At 36.6% G+C, this 23,127-nt stretch overlaps 1 protein-coding gene across 1 annotated transcript; it reads left to right on the plus strand.

Moving 5' to 3' along the window:
* Positions 1–6,812: 6,812 nt before the first annotated feature.
* Positions 6,813–22,273, plus strand: tkta (transketolase a). The gene is made up of 14 exons (XM_077203932.1): positions 6,813–7,043; positions 8,871–8,988; positions 9,763–9,876; positions 10,116–10,213; positions 11,633–11,824; positions 13,028–13,146; positions 13,979–14,175; positions 14,804–14,968; positions 16,542–16,698; positions 17,947–18,077; positions 18,475–18,558; positions 18,667–18,760; positions 19,168–19,290; positions 20,574–22,273. The coding sequence occupies exons 1-14, from the start codon at positions 6,937–6,939 to the stop codon at positions 20,759–20,761; spliced, it is 1,887 nt and encodes a 628-aa protein (XP_077060047.1). The 5' UTR covers positions 6,813–6,936; the 3' UTR covers positions 20,762–22,273.
* Positions 22,274–23,127: the final 854 nt, after the last annotated feature.

Below are 23,127 nucleotides of genomic sequence, written 5' to 3' on the forward strand. Positions count from 1 at the left end.
GATTCAGGGCAGCTAACACCTCGGTCTCCCAGAGCGCATTGTGTGTTCAGTTATAATTTTAACTGTTGTTGTAGTCTGTGCCGTTTCCTGCCAAAGAAAGTAAAAATAGAAACAGTCATGCACCCTGAATGTACATTCCCTTCAGGAGGTGAGGGACCACAGGCTTCCCTGATTGGCTGAACTGTGTCACATGGGCATGGGTTCTCAGGCTAGGATTGGGTCACACATTTTGGAGCGGTTTGATGACAAGTGCTTCTGACTGGGATGGAAAGCCCAGAGGAGATACTGCTTACTCAGAGATACAGAGAGAGAGAGAGAGAGAGAGAGAGAGAGAGAGAGAGAGAGAGAGAGAGAGAGAGAGAGAGAGAGAGAGAGAGAGAGGAAAAAGGGACAGCGGAGTGGGCGGAGACTAGCGTTATGACATCATAACAGCTTTCTGAGAATTGATATTGCACACTCCAAGATTTAAGCTGAGCATTTCATATACCTGTCAATATTGTGGACCGGAAAACAGAAACAATTTTGCTATTGTTTTATGATTGTATTAAATCGTTATTATGTGATTTAGAAATCTATATTAGCTGAAAACTGCTGTGTATTACTTATAGTGCTTTTTTATTTCCAGAAGGACGTTTTGGATAACAATAATTAATGACGTTAAAATAACAAAATATATATTTTCTTTTATTACTAAAATACCAAATATAGAAAAAAGAGCTCTTTGCTCAAAGGCAAAACATTTTATAAATGGGATTAAACTATACATAAACCTTGTGGAACAAAATAAAAACAAAAAAGTGCTGAAAACTTGTATGGAATGTTTAATTCTGGCAGCTAATGTAGTTAAACATGGCTATGCCTCTTACTCTTGCAAAATTTAATAAAAATGATGCACAGTGGAAAAAATCATATTTGAAAATGGGATCAGTCAATGATGACTTCATATGGATAGTTCACCCAGAAATGAACATCCTGTCATCATTTACTCACTCTAGAGTTGTTCCAAACCTATATGAGTTTCTTTCTTCTGTTGAACACAAAAGAAGATATTTTGAAGAATGTTGGTAACAGTTGACACGGTAGCTATTGACTTCCATAGGAAGAAAGCTACCATGTCAACTGTCCAGTTACCAACATTCTTCAAAATATCCTCTTTTGTGCTCAACAGAAGAAAGAAACTCAGACAGGTTTAAAACAACTTGAGGGTGAGTAAATGATGACATCATTTTGGATGAACTCTTTAAAGTGCCCCTATTATTCATGTTCAGATATTACCTTTCATGTGGTGTGTAATATACTGTAGCTGTTTGTGAATGTAAGAGGTCTGCAAAGTCCCAAAGATCAAAGTGCAAGATAAATGGAGTTATTGTTTCCCAAAAGAAAGAACTGATTTTGAACCGCCTGAAACAAGTAATTTCAGACTTACTTCCTGGTAGGTTTGAAACAAATTTGCATAATGCCAGCCTGGTCTTCATTGGCTGCCAGCGAACAACGTCTACTTTGACCCTCAAACACTGCAGTTGTAGCTGAGACTGGAAGAGTCTGGTTTGTGTTGTCGAGGAGACGCTGTTTTCTGCGCTTCATGTAGATGCAAATTCACTTTGCTGAAATTCCAAAGGATGAGGATATGGTATAGGCGTTTGCTTCGACACGCGCTGTAAGCAGTAGACCAATCACGACAGACTGGCCCATCTGACCAATCAGAGCAGAGTATAGGCTCTCGGAAAAGGATGCAAACAAATTGTAGGAGACAAAATTAGGAACTTTTAAAATAATAGAATAGGAGCACTTTAAATGTTGTTCTGTTCACCATATCAGTCTTGGAGTTTATCATATGAGTTGTATGGACTTTTTAATAATTGTTTTCTCCCATCCTTTACTTGAAAACTCCGGTCCCCATTATAATTAATTATATTAATTAACAAATACTGAGATGGTTCTGAGATGAAATAGTCTATGATCATTACAGTATGGATGCTAACACTGGATTTCATTCTTCCGTACCTTCCCTCAAGACATTCTAGTCCTTGTGTAATTGTGAGTGACAGCGATGCAGTAAAATGACATCACAGCATTCAAAATCCAACACGTGTAATCAGATGGCAGAATCCGACACGTGACATAACTGGTCAACCTAAGCATGACATTGCAGAGAGGCGGATGAGTCGTGCTCATTGTGCAAACACTGCCAGCTGTGTTGATTCATGCCAAATGTGTGCGCTAGACAGACACCACATGATATCTACAGCTAATTTCAGAACCACTTTTTTTTATTGTACTACTATATACGGCTATAATTGTATTACTCTAAACATGCAATAGTAAGGGAAAGTTCTCCAAAACAGGGGAATCATCTGTGCTTTTGCATGAATGTCTTCATCATAGTCATAACAGTGTGATAAATAACTTTTTTTCAAGATTCAAACATAAATTTTTTTAGTTAAAATGTATATTTATATATAAAATCATGTATTTTTATAAAGTGCATAAAACAACATTTTTAAATCACTTATTTGCAGTTAAGATTGCCCTGTGGTGGTGTGACATTAATTTCTTTTCTTCTTCTTCTTTTAAATACAGAAAATCTTTTCTATACATTAAAAAATGCATTTTTTATGCATTTTTTTCTCTAATTTTAAAAGAATTAGAAAAATGTTTAAAATGCAGAATAAGCATGTGCATTTTTACATGTCAAGAACTACCCAAAAATATTATTTATTTATTGATTTATTGATCATAGTGTTTTGTTTCAAAAGAATCTGAGTTTTGTTATAAAAAGTTCCATATGTAGAGGTTTATGTTCCAGTTTGAGTTTATGGTGCATTGGCGTCCTCTAGTGGTTATATTAAGAAATAATATGCGTTTGTTGCAAGTAAGACATTATTCAGAGGGGGCATTGCTGTAAAAATGGGGTATAAAGCGTCTAGATCACTTGTGTTTTCTAGAGTCTATGTTGTCTGGAGTTTTATTGGCTACTGAAATTTCTTGGAAAAATATTTTTGCAGTTTCGTCAGCAGAACAATCCGAAAACACATTAAATAACAACAACCCACTGATGTATGTTTATCCCTTGCATTAAAAATCAAAGATGGGACTGCTGTGAATATGATCTGTAGTGTTCTCTGACAGATGGACACTACTAGACTATACAGAGAATGAACTAAATAAATTAGGTTTTTGCGCCATGACAGTATCGCCTTAAATAAAAAGGACATTGTAAGGACATGATTTACGAATATGGTAATTATTGCGTACCATTTAAAGTATATATACACCATGCAAGTGATACAATCATTTTACCATGGTGTTATCATTTTTTTAAACTAAATTAAATTAAAATAAATTCATATTTACATCATTACCAAAAGTCCAGTGTTTGTGTTTATTTTTTAATTATAATTTGCATAATTTACTTACACACACACACACACACACACACACACACACACACACACACACACACACACACACACACACACACACACACAATTTAAAATAAATTATAACTAATTATAATATAATTATAGTTATAACTAATTATAACTAGTTGTAGTTTTAGCATGTTATTTAATGTGTTAATGTATTTGGTCTTGGCAGACAAGATCTGCTACACTGCTGCTGCTGCAGAGCAAGTATATGAACTCTCTACTGCTAATAGATACGTTTCATGACTGAACAAAATATTTAAGAAAGGGGTCTCATGGCAACATCATATTTAGAGGTCAGTAGCATAAAAAAATTAAACCCCCTGATCTATAGGATGTTGTTCAGATTAATTATTATTATTATTATTATTTAATTTTTGCAGAATACACTATTTCTTTTCATTTTATGTACCTTGATTCATACGTAGAGGCCTATAGAAAAATTTGAGTTTTTTTGCATTTATTTCTAATTCTGGACTCTTAGATTGCAATTATATTTGTGTTTGTACAAAAACTCTTTTCCTCAAAACATATAAAAAATGTTCCCCAACAGAAATGATGAACGTTTTCTCCTCCCCGTCTAATATGAGTCAGTGGATTATTCTAGATTGTAACCATGTAAGATTGTAGATCTGTACCATGTAACAAATGCAGATGGAAAGGTCTCTAATCCCTGAGCAGAGCTGCAACAGCCATTTGACATCCTGTATCACACACACAGACAGAGTAGTGGATCCCCCCCCCCCCCCCCCACACACACACACACACACACACACACACACCACCCCTCCCAGTCTTTTTCCCATTGCAATTTCTACAAATTCCTCCAGATGGCAATACAATTCTTCAACATTTCATTTTTAAATGAATAGATATGAATATTATTTAGCAATAATCAGCATTGAACAATACATTTACCAACATATTAACAACTACACATGTTTCTCTATCGCCAACTTAAAGGGTAAGTTCGGCGTTTTACAAGTAAAGCCCTGTTTAGGATCGTTTCTGATGAAATCGAACGGTTAAGATTAAAATTTGGACAAATGCTGCTGTCCGAGAATTTTAGGTTTCTGTGTTAGCACCCCCCACCTCCTATACAATGGTTTCATAGGTGCATTGGAACAATCATTCATATAAACGCATTCAACTTTAGTTTACAAAGACGTGAAACTCACCGAGTGGTCTGGGGTGTTCACTGATATAATCACGCATAGTCGCTGCAAAAGATGCTTTCCAACAAAAACCTAAAATTCTCGGGACAGCAGCATTTGTCCAAATTTTAATCTTAACCGTTCGATTTCATCAGAAACGAACTTAAAACAGGGCTTTACTTGTAAAACGCCGAACTTACCCTTTAAGAGAACAGATAACGGCATCTGTCCATGCAATAGCTGCCTCTGCACATCAGGGAGACATTTACAGTGATGATAGGCTATATTATGCATCCTTTTAGCTGCCAGCAATTTATAGAGATAAAAATAATTAAACCTTTGGAAAACCAAATGTTTAAAGTTTAATTGAGTGCACACTTTTTATTTCACATGATTTTAGAGTTATATGTTAAAAAAAAACTTACTGTAACTTCATCATTACAATTATTTTACTGCTTGCAATAGTAAAAAAAGAGATAGAATAAATTAAAGGCGTATATGTAGAATTAAGTGTGTTAAGTGAACTAGCCAGAAGAAATTATTGATTGTGCTCGGCTCGCACTCCTGCACGCGTAACGTAGCCTAGCCTATAGACTATCTACTCACGGCGGAGTCTCTTTTTTGTGTGTTCTTTGCTTGGAAGTTAAAAGAAGTTGGAAATACCTTTGCACGGTTTGCCGCAATACTGTTGACGAACATCCTGACGCCCTGCACGCTGAGAGCGAGAGCTTTCCTCTCAGTAACAAAATTAACACACGACAAAACTGACAGCGGTGAGAAAGCAGCAGTTATTTGAGAAAGCATCTGATTATAGAGATGTGTAACGTTATATGTTTGCACCAGCTCTGCAATTCACCGCTATCTTGGCGACAGATTAGTCGATAAAATTATACTGTTATTACATTTTGATGATAAAGTAGTCTATATTTGAGACCAGCCTATAGGCCTAGATCTGTGTGTGAATATATGAATTAACACGTATAACCACGTCACATTTGGATTACAGTACAGAATTACTCTTTCGGCATTCTACATTGTATTCGCTTTATGTGTCAAAACCTTTTTTTTTACAGTCTATGGTCAAAATGGCTCTCGGGAGCGAGCTTAAATGTCAAATCCTTTTGATTTTCCCGACAAAAACGTCACGAGTCCTTAAAAATCAATCTACTGGCTTTATATTGGTCTCGTTTTTTACGTTTCTTTGCAAGCTGTTCACACATTGGCAATAAATACGCTCAAAACATGAATATTTTTACATATAGCCCCTTTAACAGAAACAGTAGACATTATAAATGTATATAATATCATAACTCACACTTCAGATACGAACAGGTTTCATTTGTTAACTATTTAGTTAACTACATTTGTTAACATGAACGAACAATCATCTTGGATAATGTAAATTTCAACATAATATTTTTTGTTAAAATCAAAATTTGCATTTGTTGTTAATATTCGTTAATGCATTTTGAACTAACATGAAAAAACAACAAAGAATTGTATTTTTAACTAGCACTAACCAACGATTAATAAATACTGTAAATGGATTGATAATTGATAGCTCATATTAGCTAATGCATTTACTGTAACTAACATTAACAAATGAGACCTTACTGTAAATTGTTAGCGATAAATCTTTAAAAAAAACATAAATAAAAAATCCATAAATTCTTAGTCTGCAAAATCAATTTGCATGTATTTTAATAATCCTAATTGAGGATATACCATAGCCTTCTATTGTTTATATATAGCATATTTATATATAAAAATACATTTACCATTACAGTAACTAATCCCTTTAAAAAAAAATCCCATAAAGAAAAACTTTCTTGGAATGAAATTATTTTAAATATATATTTATTTAAGTTTTGTCACATTTTACTAAGTTATGGGCACAATTTTATCCCTAAACCAATGCTAATTAAACCCAAACACACACACACACACACACACACACACACACACACACACACACACACACACACACACACACACACACACACACACACACACACACTTTAAAAATCCTTTAAAATCCAATGGACTGAGGCGTATCTTTACGTAATCTGGTAATGAGTTTAAAACGAGCAGTCAAAGGTCATAATGAAGGATTCCGCCTCTTTACTCACGCTCTCTCTCAATCTCTCTCTTCTCGGCACACACCCACTTTCTCTGTCACAGCCAATGCCCATTGCCTCTCGACCTGTTGCACACTATAAAGTGTGTGTATGTGCGCTGGCATAAAGCAGCCTCCCTCTCCTCTCCTCCTCCTTTTTCTATCTCTCACAGACACGCAACCAGTGCTCTCTTCAACCTCATTCTCTCCTTTCATTCTGTGGTGCTATTAGGCTGAACCCATGGAGGACTACCACAAACCAGACCAGCAGACCGTGCAGGCGCTGAGAAACATAGCCAACCGCCTCCGAATCAACTCGATCAAAGCCACCACCGCAGTCGGCAACGGGTAAGGGTTCGCACAGTTTCTGCAAATACCTGCATGTTTTTTTAATGTGACTTATTTGAACAGACAGACAGATAGATAGATAGATAGACAGACGGACAGACAGACAGACAGACTGACGGACGGATAGATGGACGGACGGACGGACGGATGGACGGACGGACGGATAGATTGACAGACGGATGGATGGATAGACAGACAGACGGATGGATAGATAGACAGATAGTTAGATAGACAGACAGACAGACAGACAGACGGATGGATGGATAGATGGACTGACGGACGGACGGATAGATGGATGGACGGACGGACGGATAGATTGACAGACAGACGGATGGATGGATGGATAGACAGACAGACAGACAGACAGACAGACAGACGGATGGATGGATAGATAGACAGACAGACAGACAGACAGACGGATGGATGGATAGATAGACAGAAAGATGGATGGATGGATAGATAGATAGATAGATAGATAGATAGATAGATAGATAGATAGATAGATAGATAGATAGATAGATAGATAGATAGATAGATAGATAGATAGATAGATAGATAGATAGCTGTTTGAGTGTAAGCAAACACACTCTTGCATGCACACCCTTATGCAAGACATAATCTTTGTTCTCAAAACCTAGCCAGATGGTGACATGATGCTGCTAAAAAAGGTCAAATTAAAATTTATGCTGGATTTTTTTTGTTTTTTCTGTTTATTTAGTTTTTTCGTATTAATATGTGCATTGCGGTGTATTTAGAGTGAGTGACCATTTTACTTTATTTTACCAGTTTTTAACAGCAACTATGGGGTACATTTTATTATTATTAATAATAATATTTTTTTACAGCAATGCAATTGCTAGTTCTTTTCAATTTGGGACAATTAAAAGGGTTGTTTTATGGAATACACCTGTAATCAACTTTTGCGATGTTTGAGAACAATACTAAATATTGAATCTAATAATAGTAATTATATTTTACGTCGCTATATAATGAAGTCTTCTTTTTTAATTTATTTTGTTAAGAATATGTAATGCTTCATTGAAAAATCTTTTTTGCACATTAGTTTGGCTCGTTTTCTGCATTCCATTCTATTTATAAGGAAAACATTAGCATCTGTTTTTTCACTCTTAAGAACTTTTTCACTCTTTCACTCTTTTTCACTCTTTGGTTTTGAAATGGAAACAAAAACTTCATTAATTTACAAATTTATAAGACGGGGGCATGAAGATGATTATTGTTTTTCATGACCATTGTTTCATACACATGTGAAATTGCATGTTCTTTCCTCTAGGCAAAGTATGTTTTCTAATGGTACTGCTGCTGTTATGTAAATTGCCGCATGAATCCAACCGGCGCAGTAATTCATATCTGATCTCGGAGCATAAACATTAAATTGCATTTTAAAACACTGCTTTGACAGGTGAAGATTTGATCTGATGCCGAGTCTGTTTCACAGTATGTGGTTTTTACTGCTGTCTTGGACCTAATCTTGAAGCAGATTGGTGTTAGTGGGTGGTATGATTGCTCAAAGCTTTAGATTATGCCATAAGTGTGGTGCCGGTGGGGTATCCTGGATTAAACATCACCTTTGACATCCTTTCGGATAGAAAGTCACTAATTGTCTTATTCAAACCCAACAAGCTCAATTATTATTATTTTTATTACAATTATTATTTTTGTGTGTATGGGTATGTGTGTGTGTGATCATTCTTTTAAGTGAATGTTACATAATAAACCATAAAAATGTCTAAATGATTAGTTAAATATGAAACTTCCTCCTCTTCACCATATCCTAACCTTCAAAGTCTTTCCCATTTTATTGGCCAGGCATCCAACATCATGCTGCAGTGTGGCAGAGATCATGTCCGTGCTTTTCTTCCATACTATGAAGTACAGGCCAGATGACCCGAAGAACCCCAACAATGACCGCTTTATCCTGTCCAAGGTGAGGTTATATGAGAAGAGACTCAGCTAACTGGGATTATTCAAGTGGCAGGTTTGATATTTCAAGTTTAAACCAAGATGACAGTAAGTCAGGAGAATTACATTATTTGGTGCTAAATCTCCTTATAAAAAGTACTGTGCCAGTATTATGGTACAGTGATGGTGAAACCATTGCACTTTGAAATAGTGCTACTGAATTCATCTATTTACCATTTATCTATATACAAATGGAATTTTACATAATACTCCAAGGTACATTGATGAATACCATGGTATTATAATTAAATGACAAAAATACACATTGATCTTATTAGCCATGACTTACCAAAATTAAACTATAATAAATATAACTAATTGTTCTATGAGTTCCATGAAAATCAGTGAAAAAGTAGATATAATAAGCATATTATATAATATAATATAATTATTATATAATATATAATAAAATGATGAATAAATATAATATAATATATAAAAAAATATATAATATAATAATACAGGGCTATGCTAAATAAGTTTTTTTTTAAAGTTGGTTAGTAATTGTTGGATAGTTGCATAATGGTGGTAATATAAATAATTTAACATAAATAATAAAATCCCCCAAAATAATGTAACATAATACAATATAATAATACAGGCCCATGCTGAATATGTTTATCAGTTCTTAAACAGTTTTTTTTTTAAATTGTTAAGTAATTGTTTGATAATTGCATGATATTGGTATTGTGGTTAATCCATAGATTTGATTTTTTCTTTCTTTTTTTGTCGCCCACAGGGTCATGCGGCTCCTATCCTCTACTCTGTGTGGGTGGAGATCGGCTTCCTGAAAGAGCCTGAGCTCATGAGCATGTGTCAGGTCGACTCAACTCTGGAGGGACACCCCACACCCGTGAGTAACACACACACACACTCATCTAAGATCAGATGCTCTTCTTTAACATATTCAATCAAAATGATATGAAAGTTGCTTGCTATCAGAGCAGAAAATATTTAGGAGCACCGTGAGAAATATTGTAGTTCATTAGGTCATAAATGATTGTTCAGGTTAAACTGGCTCCAAACGCATGATTAACCAATTAGTTGTTATTTTTTGTAACATCAAAATGAGTGTGAGTGTGTGTTTGACAGAAGCAGCAGTTTGTGGATGTGGCCACAGGCTCTCTGGGACAGGGGCTGGGTGTAGCCTGTGGAATGGCCTATTCAGCTAAATACTTTGACAAATCCAGGTAAGGATGTTACCCATAAACCCACACGTTAGTACCCATAAACCCACACGTTAGTGATGACTGCATATTTTAGCTCTACAGTAAAACAAACAGCTTTATAGCTTGTGATTCATGCAAACTCAAAATGACTTTATCTATTTTAAAGGGGGCCCTTTTTCAAAGTCTTGATTTAGTTTTTGGGGTTTTCATTGCATGTTTAAAAAAAACATTATTTTGCAGCACCTCTCTTCCCAGTCTGTCAGTAACGCTACGTTTAGTTCATGTCTCTATGAAGCAATGTGCTCTGATTGGTCGGCTGGATCAGTGTGTTGTGATTTGCCAACTGCTTCGGGCGCCTATCAGAAATGCCACGCCCCTTATCATAACTGCGAGTAGGACATACTACGAATGCAACTCAACCTATTGAGAAGAAAATTCAAGACTACAATCGAGGCGTTTCGGGAAGTTCAGAAACACTGATATAGAGAATACCTCCTTTTGGAGTGAATTTGTGCTTTGTTACTTTGCAGACCTTTTCCTTGCTCAAACAGCAATTTTACACACCAAAGAATGTTGAAAAAAGCAAAACAGATTCAAAAAATACCCTATTGCTCTGATGCTTAAACCATGAATATAATATGCAAAGATGCAGAAAATGTATTTGCCAGAATGCTCACTATAATCTCATGTTTGTATGTCTGTGTGGGAGTGTGCTGCAGATTTGAAGGGTGTGGAGTTTTCCCGGCGAGCTGTGCTTTCACGATTCTTCTGCTCTAATAATCAAAGCCCCAGCAGCCATCACCCGGTTATTTTTATATCTTGGATAGAATTCAATATAGGCATAAGCACACAAATTATTTCAAAATTGAAACCAAATTTTTGTGCAGTCCTTTCTTTAGCTAACTCTCTATTTATAATGCATTGTAAAAGCCAATGAATAAATAATCTGTATCTGTGCGAGTGTTGCTGTGCAGAGAAAGAGGAATCATGCTTGCTGTGTTGTGCAAGAGCAATTTTACTCAAGTCCCAGCTGATTTATAATCTATTGAACCTATCTCTTCTCATTCATGAAAGATCTGGCGTGACAATGTGTCAGGTGGTATTAAGAAGGGCGGCGGTGATGAGGTGTAATAGTTGGAAAGACTTTTTAATGCTTCTATTATGCTCACCAAGGCTGCATTTATCTGGTCAAAATACAGTAAAAACAGTAATATTTTGAAATATTATTACAATTTAAAAGAACTGAAGATATTTTAAAATGTAACTTATTCCCGTGATCAAAGCTGAATTTTCAGCATCATTACTCCAGTCTGCAGTGTCAAATGATTATTTAGAAATCATTCTAATATGCTGATATGATGCTCAAGTAACATTTCTTCTTATTATTGCATTGTCTGTACTAAGTGCAAAAAATGTTATTGTCTTTTGACTCCTTTGCAGTTATCACGTGTACTGTCTGCTGGGGGATGGAGAAATGTCTGAAGGGGCTGTGTGGGAGGCCATGTCCTTCGCTTCCTACTACCAGCTGGATAATCTGTTGGCCATACTGGACATCAACCGTCTGGGCCAGAGTGACCCGGCACCACTTCAGCACCATGTGGAGAAGTACCAGAGACGCTGTGAGGCCTTTGGGTAGGTTGGATGGAGATTGTTAAAGGCATGGGCTGGGAGCTAAAACTTTGTAGATTCAAACCCCAGAAAGGACGATCCATGAATCTGTATCAAGCAGGTACCTCAAGTTGCTCCAGGAGGGTTTGGATAAAAGTGTCTGTTAAATGACATACTGTGTGGGTACATTTTGAAAAACAAGTCAAGAATATGTCATATTTCAATTCCAAATAAAACATTATTATAATTATTTATTATTATTCAAAGGGTCATCATTTAAGTCATCATTTACTCACCCTGGTGTTGTTCTAATGCCGTACTCCCTTCTTTCTTTTATGGACTACAAAAGGAGCATTTTTTATAAAAATATCCCGCTCGCATTCGTCCAATATAATGGCAGTGAAAAGCGACCAGCATCAAGCTTTTTAAAAAAAGATGCAAAAGTATCACAGAATGATCCCATACGAAATGTGTTGAATATTGCAAGTGTTCTCGGGGAATACGATAAAGAAGAAAAATACGTTTTATTTGTATAGCCCCTTTCCGTAGCTCAAGGTCGCTTAACATTGTAAGTTACAATACATTTACACACACATTAAAACCACATAAGAACACATATAGTCCCATTATCCATAATACATGTTAAATACATATGTTTTTGAGCTGAGACTTGAAAGTAGCCACAGATGAGATATTACGAAGTGTAAGGGGTAGTGAATTCATAATTCAGGAGCATTAACAGTAAATGACCTTCCACTTAAAGTAGACAACCGGAAACCGGGGATGGACAATAAGCCAAGTTCAGGTGATCTATGGAGGTGCAAGACCATTTAATGCCTTAAACGTTAGAAGTAATACCTTAAAGTGAATATGTGATGGCACGGGTTTGGTGAAAAAAACCCCAAAATTGTATGTATTATTTAATGAAGATCCTGACCTTGGCCGTTAGACTTCTGCTCACACCGACTCACCCAGAAAAAGCACACAAGTTGTGAGAAATCAATATTCAACAAAAACACGTTATTTTTTAGCTTTTTCAATTACTAAGAATTATTTTAATAGTTTTATTTCCAGTTAAAAATAACAATAACTGGTATATACATATTTTTATATGTGTGTGTGTGTGTGTGTGTGTGTGTGTGTGTGTGTGTGTGTGTGTGTGTGTGTGTGTGTGTGTGTGTGTAGTATATAGCCATCAATCAATTTGTTTTTTTGGTGTGTTTTCAGGTGGCATGCCATCATTGTGGATGGCCACAGTGTGGAGGAGCTGTGTAAAGCCATGAGCCAACCACGCCACCAGCCCACTGCCATCATCGCCAAGACCATCAAGGGCAAAGGCATTCCTGGTATATTTATACCTATAATATCCTAATCTGTAAAGACTGATATTCCTGGGTTTTTTCCTGGGTCATCCACACACACACAGTGTAAATAAATACTGTAAAATACTGTAGTTTAAAAGTTAATAATAAAATGAACAACAAAGTAATACATTTCTCATAACATAGAAAAAGTGGCAAATCTATAATTTGCATTTACACTCCAAGACTTAATGCACAGATCATTTGAGTTACAGTATCAGATCGTTTTTGTTCCGTCCATTGCTATGGTTATCACTGTCAATCAGTTTAAATACAGTTGTCAAGCCAGAAACTTTGTAATGTGTACTTAGTAGCTCAAAAAATTATTTATTATATGCAGAAAGTGAGCAAAGATCGCTGCCATTATAATAAATGAAGCTGTCAATCACAACGCGAGGTACACAAAGCCTCACTAGTGAAAACTCTTGTTATAATCAATAAGCTGTGCAATGAATCTCATATTAGCATCATGTTTATACTTAGTTGGTTATAATGAAAGGATTGGCGAGCATGCAGAACTCGCGCTGAACAGAAACTCTGGTGTTTTGAGCGATGTTGAGCGGATTCTGACTAACTTAAACACATCTGATTGTCCATTGCATTCACACGCTCAACAGACTTATGTCTGTTATTGGTTACATTGCTCAATGCTGCAAAAACAGATTGTAAACAGACACATTTGGCGCTCTTCACAGAGTGCTTGCTCTCACGGAAGCATTTTCAGCGGGTAACGGTACTGCAGAACAGCTGGTATCGTCACAAAAACCCTGTATTTGATTTTTTTTTAAAAACAACAACGACACTTTGTTGTCTTCAGTGGCAGAAGATAAGATGGGATGGCATGGCAAGGTGCTGTCAAAGGACATGGCAGAAAGCGTCATGAGAGACATCCAGAGCCGCATCCTAAACAGTAACAAGCGCATGTACCCGACCTCACCCATTGAAGATGCTCCACCCGTGAGCCTGCGCAATGTCCGCATGCCCAGCGCTCCCAACTACAAGGCTGGAGAGAAGGTGAGAGGTCAAGGCAAGAAAAAAAAAAGATGGACTGATGGTTAGATGGATGATATATACAGTGCGTGTATAATTATTATGCAAGTCAATATTCTGATCTTTTTTTCTCTTCTTTAACACATTTTACCAATTCCAAACCACATAAAACTTAATATTTATAAATTTTGTATAATAATTTATAAGTGATCATTAACAAGGGCTGGAAGTGAAAAACGCCTTATATTCAGATGTGCAGGTTTTCTTTTACAGAAAAAATGGGCCAAAAAGTATATTTAAGTGACACTCGCAATTTCTACAGTATTGCATCCTTCTCATGGTCATTTAATAATTTTTGACTTTCCAGTGTGAGTTAAATCTATGTTTTGGCCCAATAATTGCATATTAATTATGCAATTTTATTGGCATAAAAGGCATTTTTCACTTCCAGTCTACGTCATTAATTATATATCACTTATTTAATTATATATACTAAATTAATAGTAGTTATTAAGATTGATGGGGTTTGGAATTGTTCAAATGTGCTTAGAAAGAATGTGACTTCATCACATCGACTTGAATAATAATTATGCAGGCACTGTAGGCATAATTATCATGGTCTAGCTCTCTTCACCATGTTTTTTCCCAACAGATTGCCACCTGCAAGGCATATGGGATGGCCTTGGCCAAACTGGGACGTTACAACGAGCGAGTGGTGGCTATGGATGTCGACACCAAAAATTTCACCTACTCTGAAATCTTTAAAAATGAGCATCCCAACCGCTTTATTGAGTGCTACAGCGCAGAGCAGAACATGGTAGGAAACGATGAAGTATTATCATTCAAATATCTGAAAGATCCAAAAATTCTATAGTCAGGTAGCACCGATTTCAATTCTTACTTTTTTCACCTTTCTACTGCATAGACAGCCAAGTTTGATTGAAAGCCCATTTTGCCAGCTGTGTAGTACCCCTTTAAGTGCTAGATTTTAGCACCCTTGACAGTTTTTAAAGCCAAATCAAAAGCCTGCACATTTGGAAGAGCTTAGTGAATGAAACACCCGTAAACACTCCCTAGATTGTTCTGGATAAAGTAGAGCTGTGGGATTGGCCATGTAAAATGCCCCTCAAAGCACCAAAGTTGCTGGTTTGTTGAATAATACATGCGCTCTATCCATAATGCAGCAGTGAAGATGTGACCCACTTACGCTCCATTTTGCACGCGCCCTGCTGCAGTGCCTTTCCCTGAGAAGCCATGCAGAAAACCTGCACCACCTTCATCTCATAAGCACATTCTTTAGGATCTGTGCTGTAAGCCAAAATATTTCTGCTTTGTCTCTACAGTCATTGTTCCCTTGGTACATGTGGTAGGTAAAATGTAGGTCACTCATTCGTGATTTCTAGTTTTGGGAAGCGATCATAATGGACGTGATAAAAATCTGAATACTAATTAAATGGTCAGAGTTCATATTTGTTCCACACAGTTAACCAATCAGAGGCAATACTGACACTAATTAGAGGACATATATTACTAGATCTTAGCGTGCATACTAATGAGGGAGTCGTATGCACTACTGTCTGTCAAAAAGGAAATATGAATTGATTTTGATAGCTAAATGAAAATGTCATAGTAGAGTGGCTTCAAAAAGTATTTGGACACTTAAGACACATTTTAAAGGTATAAATGACATTGCATTAGGAAAGAAAATATACTTGTTTTAAAGACAAATCAAGCAAGTATGTTTCAAGCACAACTCTAAAAATGAGAAGAACACGTCATTTTTATTATTATTTAATAATGATTATTTTTTAATTTATATTTATATATATATATATATATATATATATATATATATATATATATAGCCTTATTGTGCCTTAGGCTCGCATGGAGTGGATTTGAGACAGGAAACAGGAAATGATAGCGAGTGTGTGTGAGCTGCATGTTGGTAATTCCTCTTATATGAAGGATAAAATTGAGTTCCTGTTTAGCAGATTCCATGTGTCTCTTCTCTAGTATATTACAACCTACAAAATATTGAGGGGGTATTGGCTATTAAACTATTTATGTCTGATGCATCTGCCTGTATACTACCAAATGTCATGCCTTTTGGTTTGGATATGCTTTTGTGTGTCATTTCTTTCGAAGAATTTCAAAATTAAGTGGTTCTAGTATACAGTCGATTTTTGCTGTGCTTGGGTTTTTATATGGCTATATGCACTTGCTAAGATGTTGTAAGTGGGGTTTGCTAGGGTTTTCTGGGTGGTTTCTAGGGTGTTGCTAGGTTGCTCTTATACTGGCCCATGTTAAAAGAGCCAAAAGTCCGATCAGTTCGGAATGTTGCGAGATCATGATCAAAATGTCTTCATTCCATTATCCATCTCTCACAGGTCAGTGTTGCCACGGGCTGTGCCGCCCGTGAGCGAAACATCGTGTTCGCCAGCAGCCTGGCCACTTTCTTCACCCGCGCCTATGACCAGCTCCGCATGGCCGCCATCTCAGACAGCAACATAAACCTCTGCGGCTCCCACTGTGGCCTCTCTGTTGGTAAGAAGTGACAATCAAAGCCCCACCCCCTTCTAACAGACAGGTTCACTCTCCAATCAAAATTCTTCCTTTTAAGCAATGCCCATTTCCAGCACCACCCATGGAGTGCATTAGTACCCGCCCATTTTTTCAGTGGCCTTGGTTCCGGAAGTATTCCTTCCATTAATTTGACCCATAGGGATTTTTTTTTAAGTTTTTGTTAAAGAGTTATAAGCCGTGAACCAAAATAACCAGCTGTAACGTGAATCACAACATTGCAAACTTTTATTTAAAGCAAGACATTATTTGAAAATGTGACAAAAAGACAAGACTACAGTATCTACTTAATGGCTTTAATGAGAGAAAGAACTTCAATCCCATGAAGCACTGGGAATGACTAAATAAAATTAAAAACGATGGAGAAATATAAAACTGTTTATTTAAAATTGTTGATTATATCTATATAAACAATATATTTTAAGTGTAATACAAAATTACATATATACAAATATTTAAGTATTTTGAGCTCGATTACATCATTTTTTGTACTTCATGCGAGAGGGCGTTCCCTGCAAGCTCTTTTGGCACGATTTGCTTACTCTGACTCTCTGATTGATGGAATTTTGTGTGGACAGCATCATGGGTAATGTAGTTTTCCACCACACATTCAGCTGTTAAACACGATTATTTAAAAGAAATAAGCTAAAATAACACAGGCTGAATGCAAACAAGCATATTTCATCGTTCAAAACATAATTTAAGAACTCAGAGCCTCGCTGTGGACTGTGAACTCACTGTCTTTAAAGGTATGTAAGTTATTGTTAAAAATATTGTTGAATTTTTACCTCCGGAACCTGACTGTCGCACTCTATTCTCCTCTCACACACTGCAGCTGTGACTCTACTAAGATGTTTTTTAATAGATTTGTGAGCAATTCACCCCTCATTTTCCTGAAGCTGTCTTTCTAATGTGTGTTTTGTTCTCCTGGTCGTCTGGAGGTGGTGCGACTCTTAGCACAACCCCTTCTCCCTCTCTCCCTCCCCCTGTGTATCTCGGAGGCTGTCTCCGGGTGACCAGACATCCCCTCCGTTAGCACAGGTACACTGCATGCCACTCCGTCCGCCTGTACACCTGCCTGACTGCCTGTCTGTCTGCTCGACTGTCACATGTGTGTGCACCTGTCTCACATATCTGATGTACAAATGCTGGCAAGTGTAAATTAACAGTGCAAGTATGTGGCTGATGTGTGTGTGTGTGTGTGTGCTTCAGGACAGGACGGACCGGCCCACATGGGGCTGGAGGACATGGCTATTTTTAGAGCCATCCCCACTGCCACCATTTTCTACCCCAGTGATGCCATGTCCACTGAAAAGGCTGTGGAGCTTGCAGCCAACACTAAGGTTGGCATGTTATATCTGCTATTATGAGTGGTCGAACAATTGTTTATAACTGATGCTGGTACACAATACTTAAAATTCAAACAAAATATTTGAACACATAAAATGTACAGTACATTATCTATTGATAAGGATGTTGGTAAATTTCGAATTTAATTGAAAACGCTTTTTAAATTCCAATTTAATGTAGGAATTTCTATTCAATTTGATTTGAGGTAGAATTTAATGCAGTCTAAGAGTGAAATAAACTTAAATAGATAGATAGATTTCAGCTCATGAATAGAAAGATAGATAGATTTTAACTCATAAATATAAAGGGAGACAATTCTTATTATAATCGTATTGAAAACTGTAAAAAAAAAAAAAAAAGTATTTATATTGAGTTTATTTCTTCCTTTAGGGTGTTTGCTACATCAGGACCACTCGTCCAGAGACTGCAATCATTTACAACAGCAATGAGGATTTCCACGTTGGCCAAGCCAAGGTAATGCCTCTCCCTTTATCAACAATTGATATTTAAAATATGTTGTTTTGGAAGATTTTACCACTAATATATGATAATGTGCCATAAATGTATAAATTACCTGACCAGGTGGTGTGCCAGAGTAAGGAAGATCAGGTTACAGTGATCGGAGCTGGAATGACCCTCCATGAAGCTCTAGCTGCAGCTGAGCTCCTCAAAAAAGGTAAAATCCTGCAAAAATTTAAAATAAAATAGTAATAAAAAATAATATAGATAGATAGATAGATTTGGCCAGTACAGTATATCTTCGCCATGAATAAGAATGCTTCCTTGTTTTAGTTAAATCGTGGCCCCGAGCTAATAATTCACTCCCGTGACTTATTATTCTGTTCCGTTGTGTTAGTGAATCATGGCAACATTGTACTAATTAATTCCCTCTTTTAGATTTAACTGAAACAAGGGAACAAATTATTAAAATTTTTCCATGATTTAGTAAAACGAGGGAACAAATTCTTAATTGTTTTCCCACGCCATGTGTGGGGCTCCGTAGACTTTTATTGTGATGTTGCTATACGATCTTAATATAGACTCTTCACCTGATGTGTGCTGTGTGTGTGTGCCATCCCCCAGAGAAAATTTACATCAGAGTGATCGATCCATTTACAATTAAACCCCTGGATGCCAAAACCATCATCGACCATGTGCGCGTCACCAGGGGTCGTGTCATCACGGTTGAGGACCATTATTATGAAGGTGGGTTTCAAGCTTAGAGCACATTATCCCTTGTCTCAAGCACACATTTCAGCATGGCTACACATCCAAGCGGCATCAACAGCACCTCCAGTCGAGGAGTGTCGAGTCGCTCTGTGAGGCCTTGAGTGAGGTTGTGGCAGTCAGCAATTGGCTGGCTGGAAGAAACGTGATGTGTTGGCCAATTGTTATTGGATTGGGGAGCGAGAGGCATTGCGTTGTCATAATCGGTTGATTTTTTTATTTTATCCGTGTCTCATTCTGTTTATTCAGGGGGAAAAAAGACTCAGAGAAGCGGAGGGCTGTCAGGTCTCCTTAAGCAAACGTACGCCTGCAGGGCATGTTGTGACCTAGATAACACACACGGCCCTGGACCTGGCATTACTGCCTGCGTGCCAGAGGAGGAGTGAGGCTGAGAGAGAGAGAGAGAGAGAGAGAGAGAGAGAGAGAGAGAGAGAGAGAGAGAGAGAGAGAGAGAGAGAGAGAGAGAGAGAGAGAGAGAGAGAGAGTTTAATATCCAAAATCATTCTGAAAGCAAACATCCCCTCTGCCCCGCGGACGAGAAAGAGGATAGAGATGGACAGAGAGAAAATGTGATTGCAGCAAGGTTGAAAGCAGGGGCATGCAAGGATGAAGAGATTTGGATACTCTATTAAGGCATGATGCCTGATATCTGAACATAAAATCTGAATTTTTAAAGCAAAACATGGTGCAGAAGGTCAGTCTGCGACCTTTATGCGCAGGTGAATGCTTATTTAAAAAGTAATTTAGGTTAATTGTCAGCTGGCAGCCAGTAAAACCAGTTTCAAACCAGCATAAACCAGATAACCGCCATAGGCTCTTTTTATTAAAAAAAATAAATAAATTATACTTACTGTATATTCAGCAGGGATACATTAAATTGACCGCAAGTGACAGCGAAGAGATTTATAATGATTTATGATTTGTTCTTTTGAACTTTCTATTCATCAAAGAATCCTGTAGAATATCATGATTTCCACAAACATATTTTTAACATTGATAATATAAGTTTCTTGAGCACCAAATCAGCATTTTCGAATGATATATGAGGTATATATGAGATGAGGATTTTTTTTTTTTTTTTTTCCTGATACAAGAAATTATATTGTATAATATTCGTATATACTTATACAATTCTGACATCACAAAGACAAAACATCATTTCCCAAGACACCAATGATGTCATTTTCTGTCAGAAAGTAGGGTAATTTTGTGTGGTATTCCTTAAAAATGGCTTCTCATCTGTACATGCTGTAATTGCACAGGTGGCCTGGGCGAGGCGGTGTGCTCCGCTATCGTGAATGAGCCTGGTTTCACTTTCCAGCGTCTGGGTGTCGCTCACGTTCCCCGCAGCGGCAAAATGTCCGACCTGCTCAAAATCTACGGCATTGACCGCGACTCCATCGCACAGATGGTCAGGAAGATGCTCAGCAGCTCGGCCAATGCCAAGTGAACCTGTTCGCTTTGCCCCGCCCACTCCATCCAAATCAATCGAAAAAAACAGCTCCACAATCACGGTCACATGACTCTTCTTCAGATTGTGACCCTTCCCTCCACCTCTTTCACTATGAATGACCCTAATGTGAGTATAATAGTAATGTGAGATACGTGCTGTACATTTTGAACTAATGGTCACATTTGATTTTTTTTTCTTTCTTACAAATACACTACTGTTTAAAAGTTCGGGGTACGATATTTTTTAAAAAGTAATCAATGTTTTTATTCAGCAAGGATGCATTAAAATGATCAAAATTGACAGTAAAATACATTTATAGTGTTACAAAAAAATCTATTTCAAATAAATGCTGTTCTTTTGAATTTTCTATTAATCAAAGAATCATGTAAAAAATGATCACAGATTCCACAAAAATATAAAGCAACAAAATTGTTTTTAACATTGGTAATAATAATAAATGTTTCTTGAGCAGCAAATCAGCATATTAGAATAATTTCCGAAGAATCACGTGACACTGAAGAACATCTTTGATCACATGAATAAATTACATTTTAAAATATAATAAAATATAAAAGAGTTATTTAAAATTGTAATAATATTTCACAATACTACAATTTTTTATACTGTATTTTTTTATCAAATAAATGCAGCCTTGGTGAGCTTAAGAGACTTCTTTTAAAAACATTACAAAATCTTATCAACCTCAAACTTTTGAATTTTAGTTAACATATAAATTCACATACAGGAGTCCTTTTCTAACTGTTCTCCTGTACTCACAGTCACTGACATTATAAAATTAACATTGCAACCATTTTTACTCACGTAATGTGATGTATTTCAAGCAAAACAGGTTTTTAAATGAGGAAAAAATTGTAGTGAGGATTTGATTTTGTCCATCTGGAATTAACTGTTGAAAGACAAACATTTCGATTTTGTCCTGATTTGAAACAAAGGTTAGCGATGCTAAGACGTATTTTACACCACCTCAGAAAACGTCAATATGCTGTACAATGTGACACTTTAACTGTGTTTTTAACTGTCATTTGATAAGATCCATCAATAAAGCTGTTTCCATATTTTAATACTTTTTATATTGTTATGGTGTAGCTATGACGACGGGGCGGGGCTGGATTTCATGGGAACAGATAAGTGTTTGGAAAAAAAGATTTGATGTTAGATTAATAGAGTGTAGTCTTAAGAAAAAAGAAAAAGATTATCAAATGATAATGTCTGAAGGGTGATTCACTTCAAAGTGTTCAGTTAATGGTTCTCTTCTATGAAACCGTTTGTAGTTTGGTCTCTGTGTTTAAAAAGATGGATTAGCATTTTGTGTTGTTATGAGCATTAAACTTGAGAAGATAAAAGATGAATGGAACCATCAGCGTCACTGGAACGTGCTGTTACATCGGAACTTTGAACCTATATACAACTAACACTTTCTCTGTTATTTTTCTATGTATCTCAACAAGTCATTGATTAAAGCCCTCTACATTTGAGTTTGAGAATTCATGAATGTGTTGCCTCTTTTATTCACACTCATACGAGAGACAGCTAGTTGTCACAAACTTGAAAGTCAGGTTTTTGAGTATGCATTTCCATGGGACAGGTCATTTAAGAACACATAAGCCACTATTGGGGCATGTTGTCACACTCTTTGGGGTAAGTTGTCTCAGTGGGTACGGGCTGTAATATTTAAACAAATGAGAAGAATGCATTTATTTGCAATATAAAATACTTGCTATTCTGAATTATACTTTTATATCAAGTAAAAAAGGCATCTTCCACAACATTTATGTAGAATGTAGTTTAATAGTAAAAAAAAGCATCTTAACATTATTTATTTTTACACATTATTTGTGTAGAATGTATTAATAGGTTTTCAGGAGAAAAGTGCCATAAATACAGCAGTTCCTCCATCTACCAGCAGGAGCAAAGTGCTTGGAGGTACAATATGTACGAATATGTCTTGTTCAAAATGAATACAATTTAAACCAGTCAATACATCATCAATTATTCTTCTAAAACGTGTGTTTATCTTACCCTGATTCAGTATAGTGAGCCTATTATAAGTATTTATATTTTAGACCAGGCGGGATATTTTTCACAGGAAGAAATGTCACTCATATCCATAAATAGAGAAAAGTTGCTCCGTCTACTTTGATGCGTTTATGGTGTGGGAGTGACAGGTTAGTTGTCACGCAGAGCGAGAAAGGTTGACATGGAGCTGCTAAATCTCAAAATCACCTTGAAAAAAAAAAAGCCGAACAGAGGAGAGTCTGCTGGCAAAAAAAGATCCCGACCGAGCTCGTAATAAAGAATCAACATGGACTTACCTTTTAAGAGATGGTGAGAATTGAGGGATT

This window comes from Siphateles boraxobius, unplaced genomic scaffold (assembly GCF_051911475.1).
Source record: "Siphateles boraxobius isolate OS27281-9 unplaced genomic scaffold, OSU_SipBor_1 5, whole genome shotgun sequence".
Classification (NCBI taxonomy): Eukaryota; Metazoa; Chordata; class Actinopteri; order Cypriniformes; family Leuciscidae; genus Siphateles; species Siphateles boraxobius.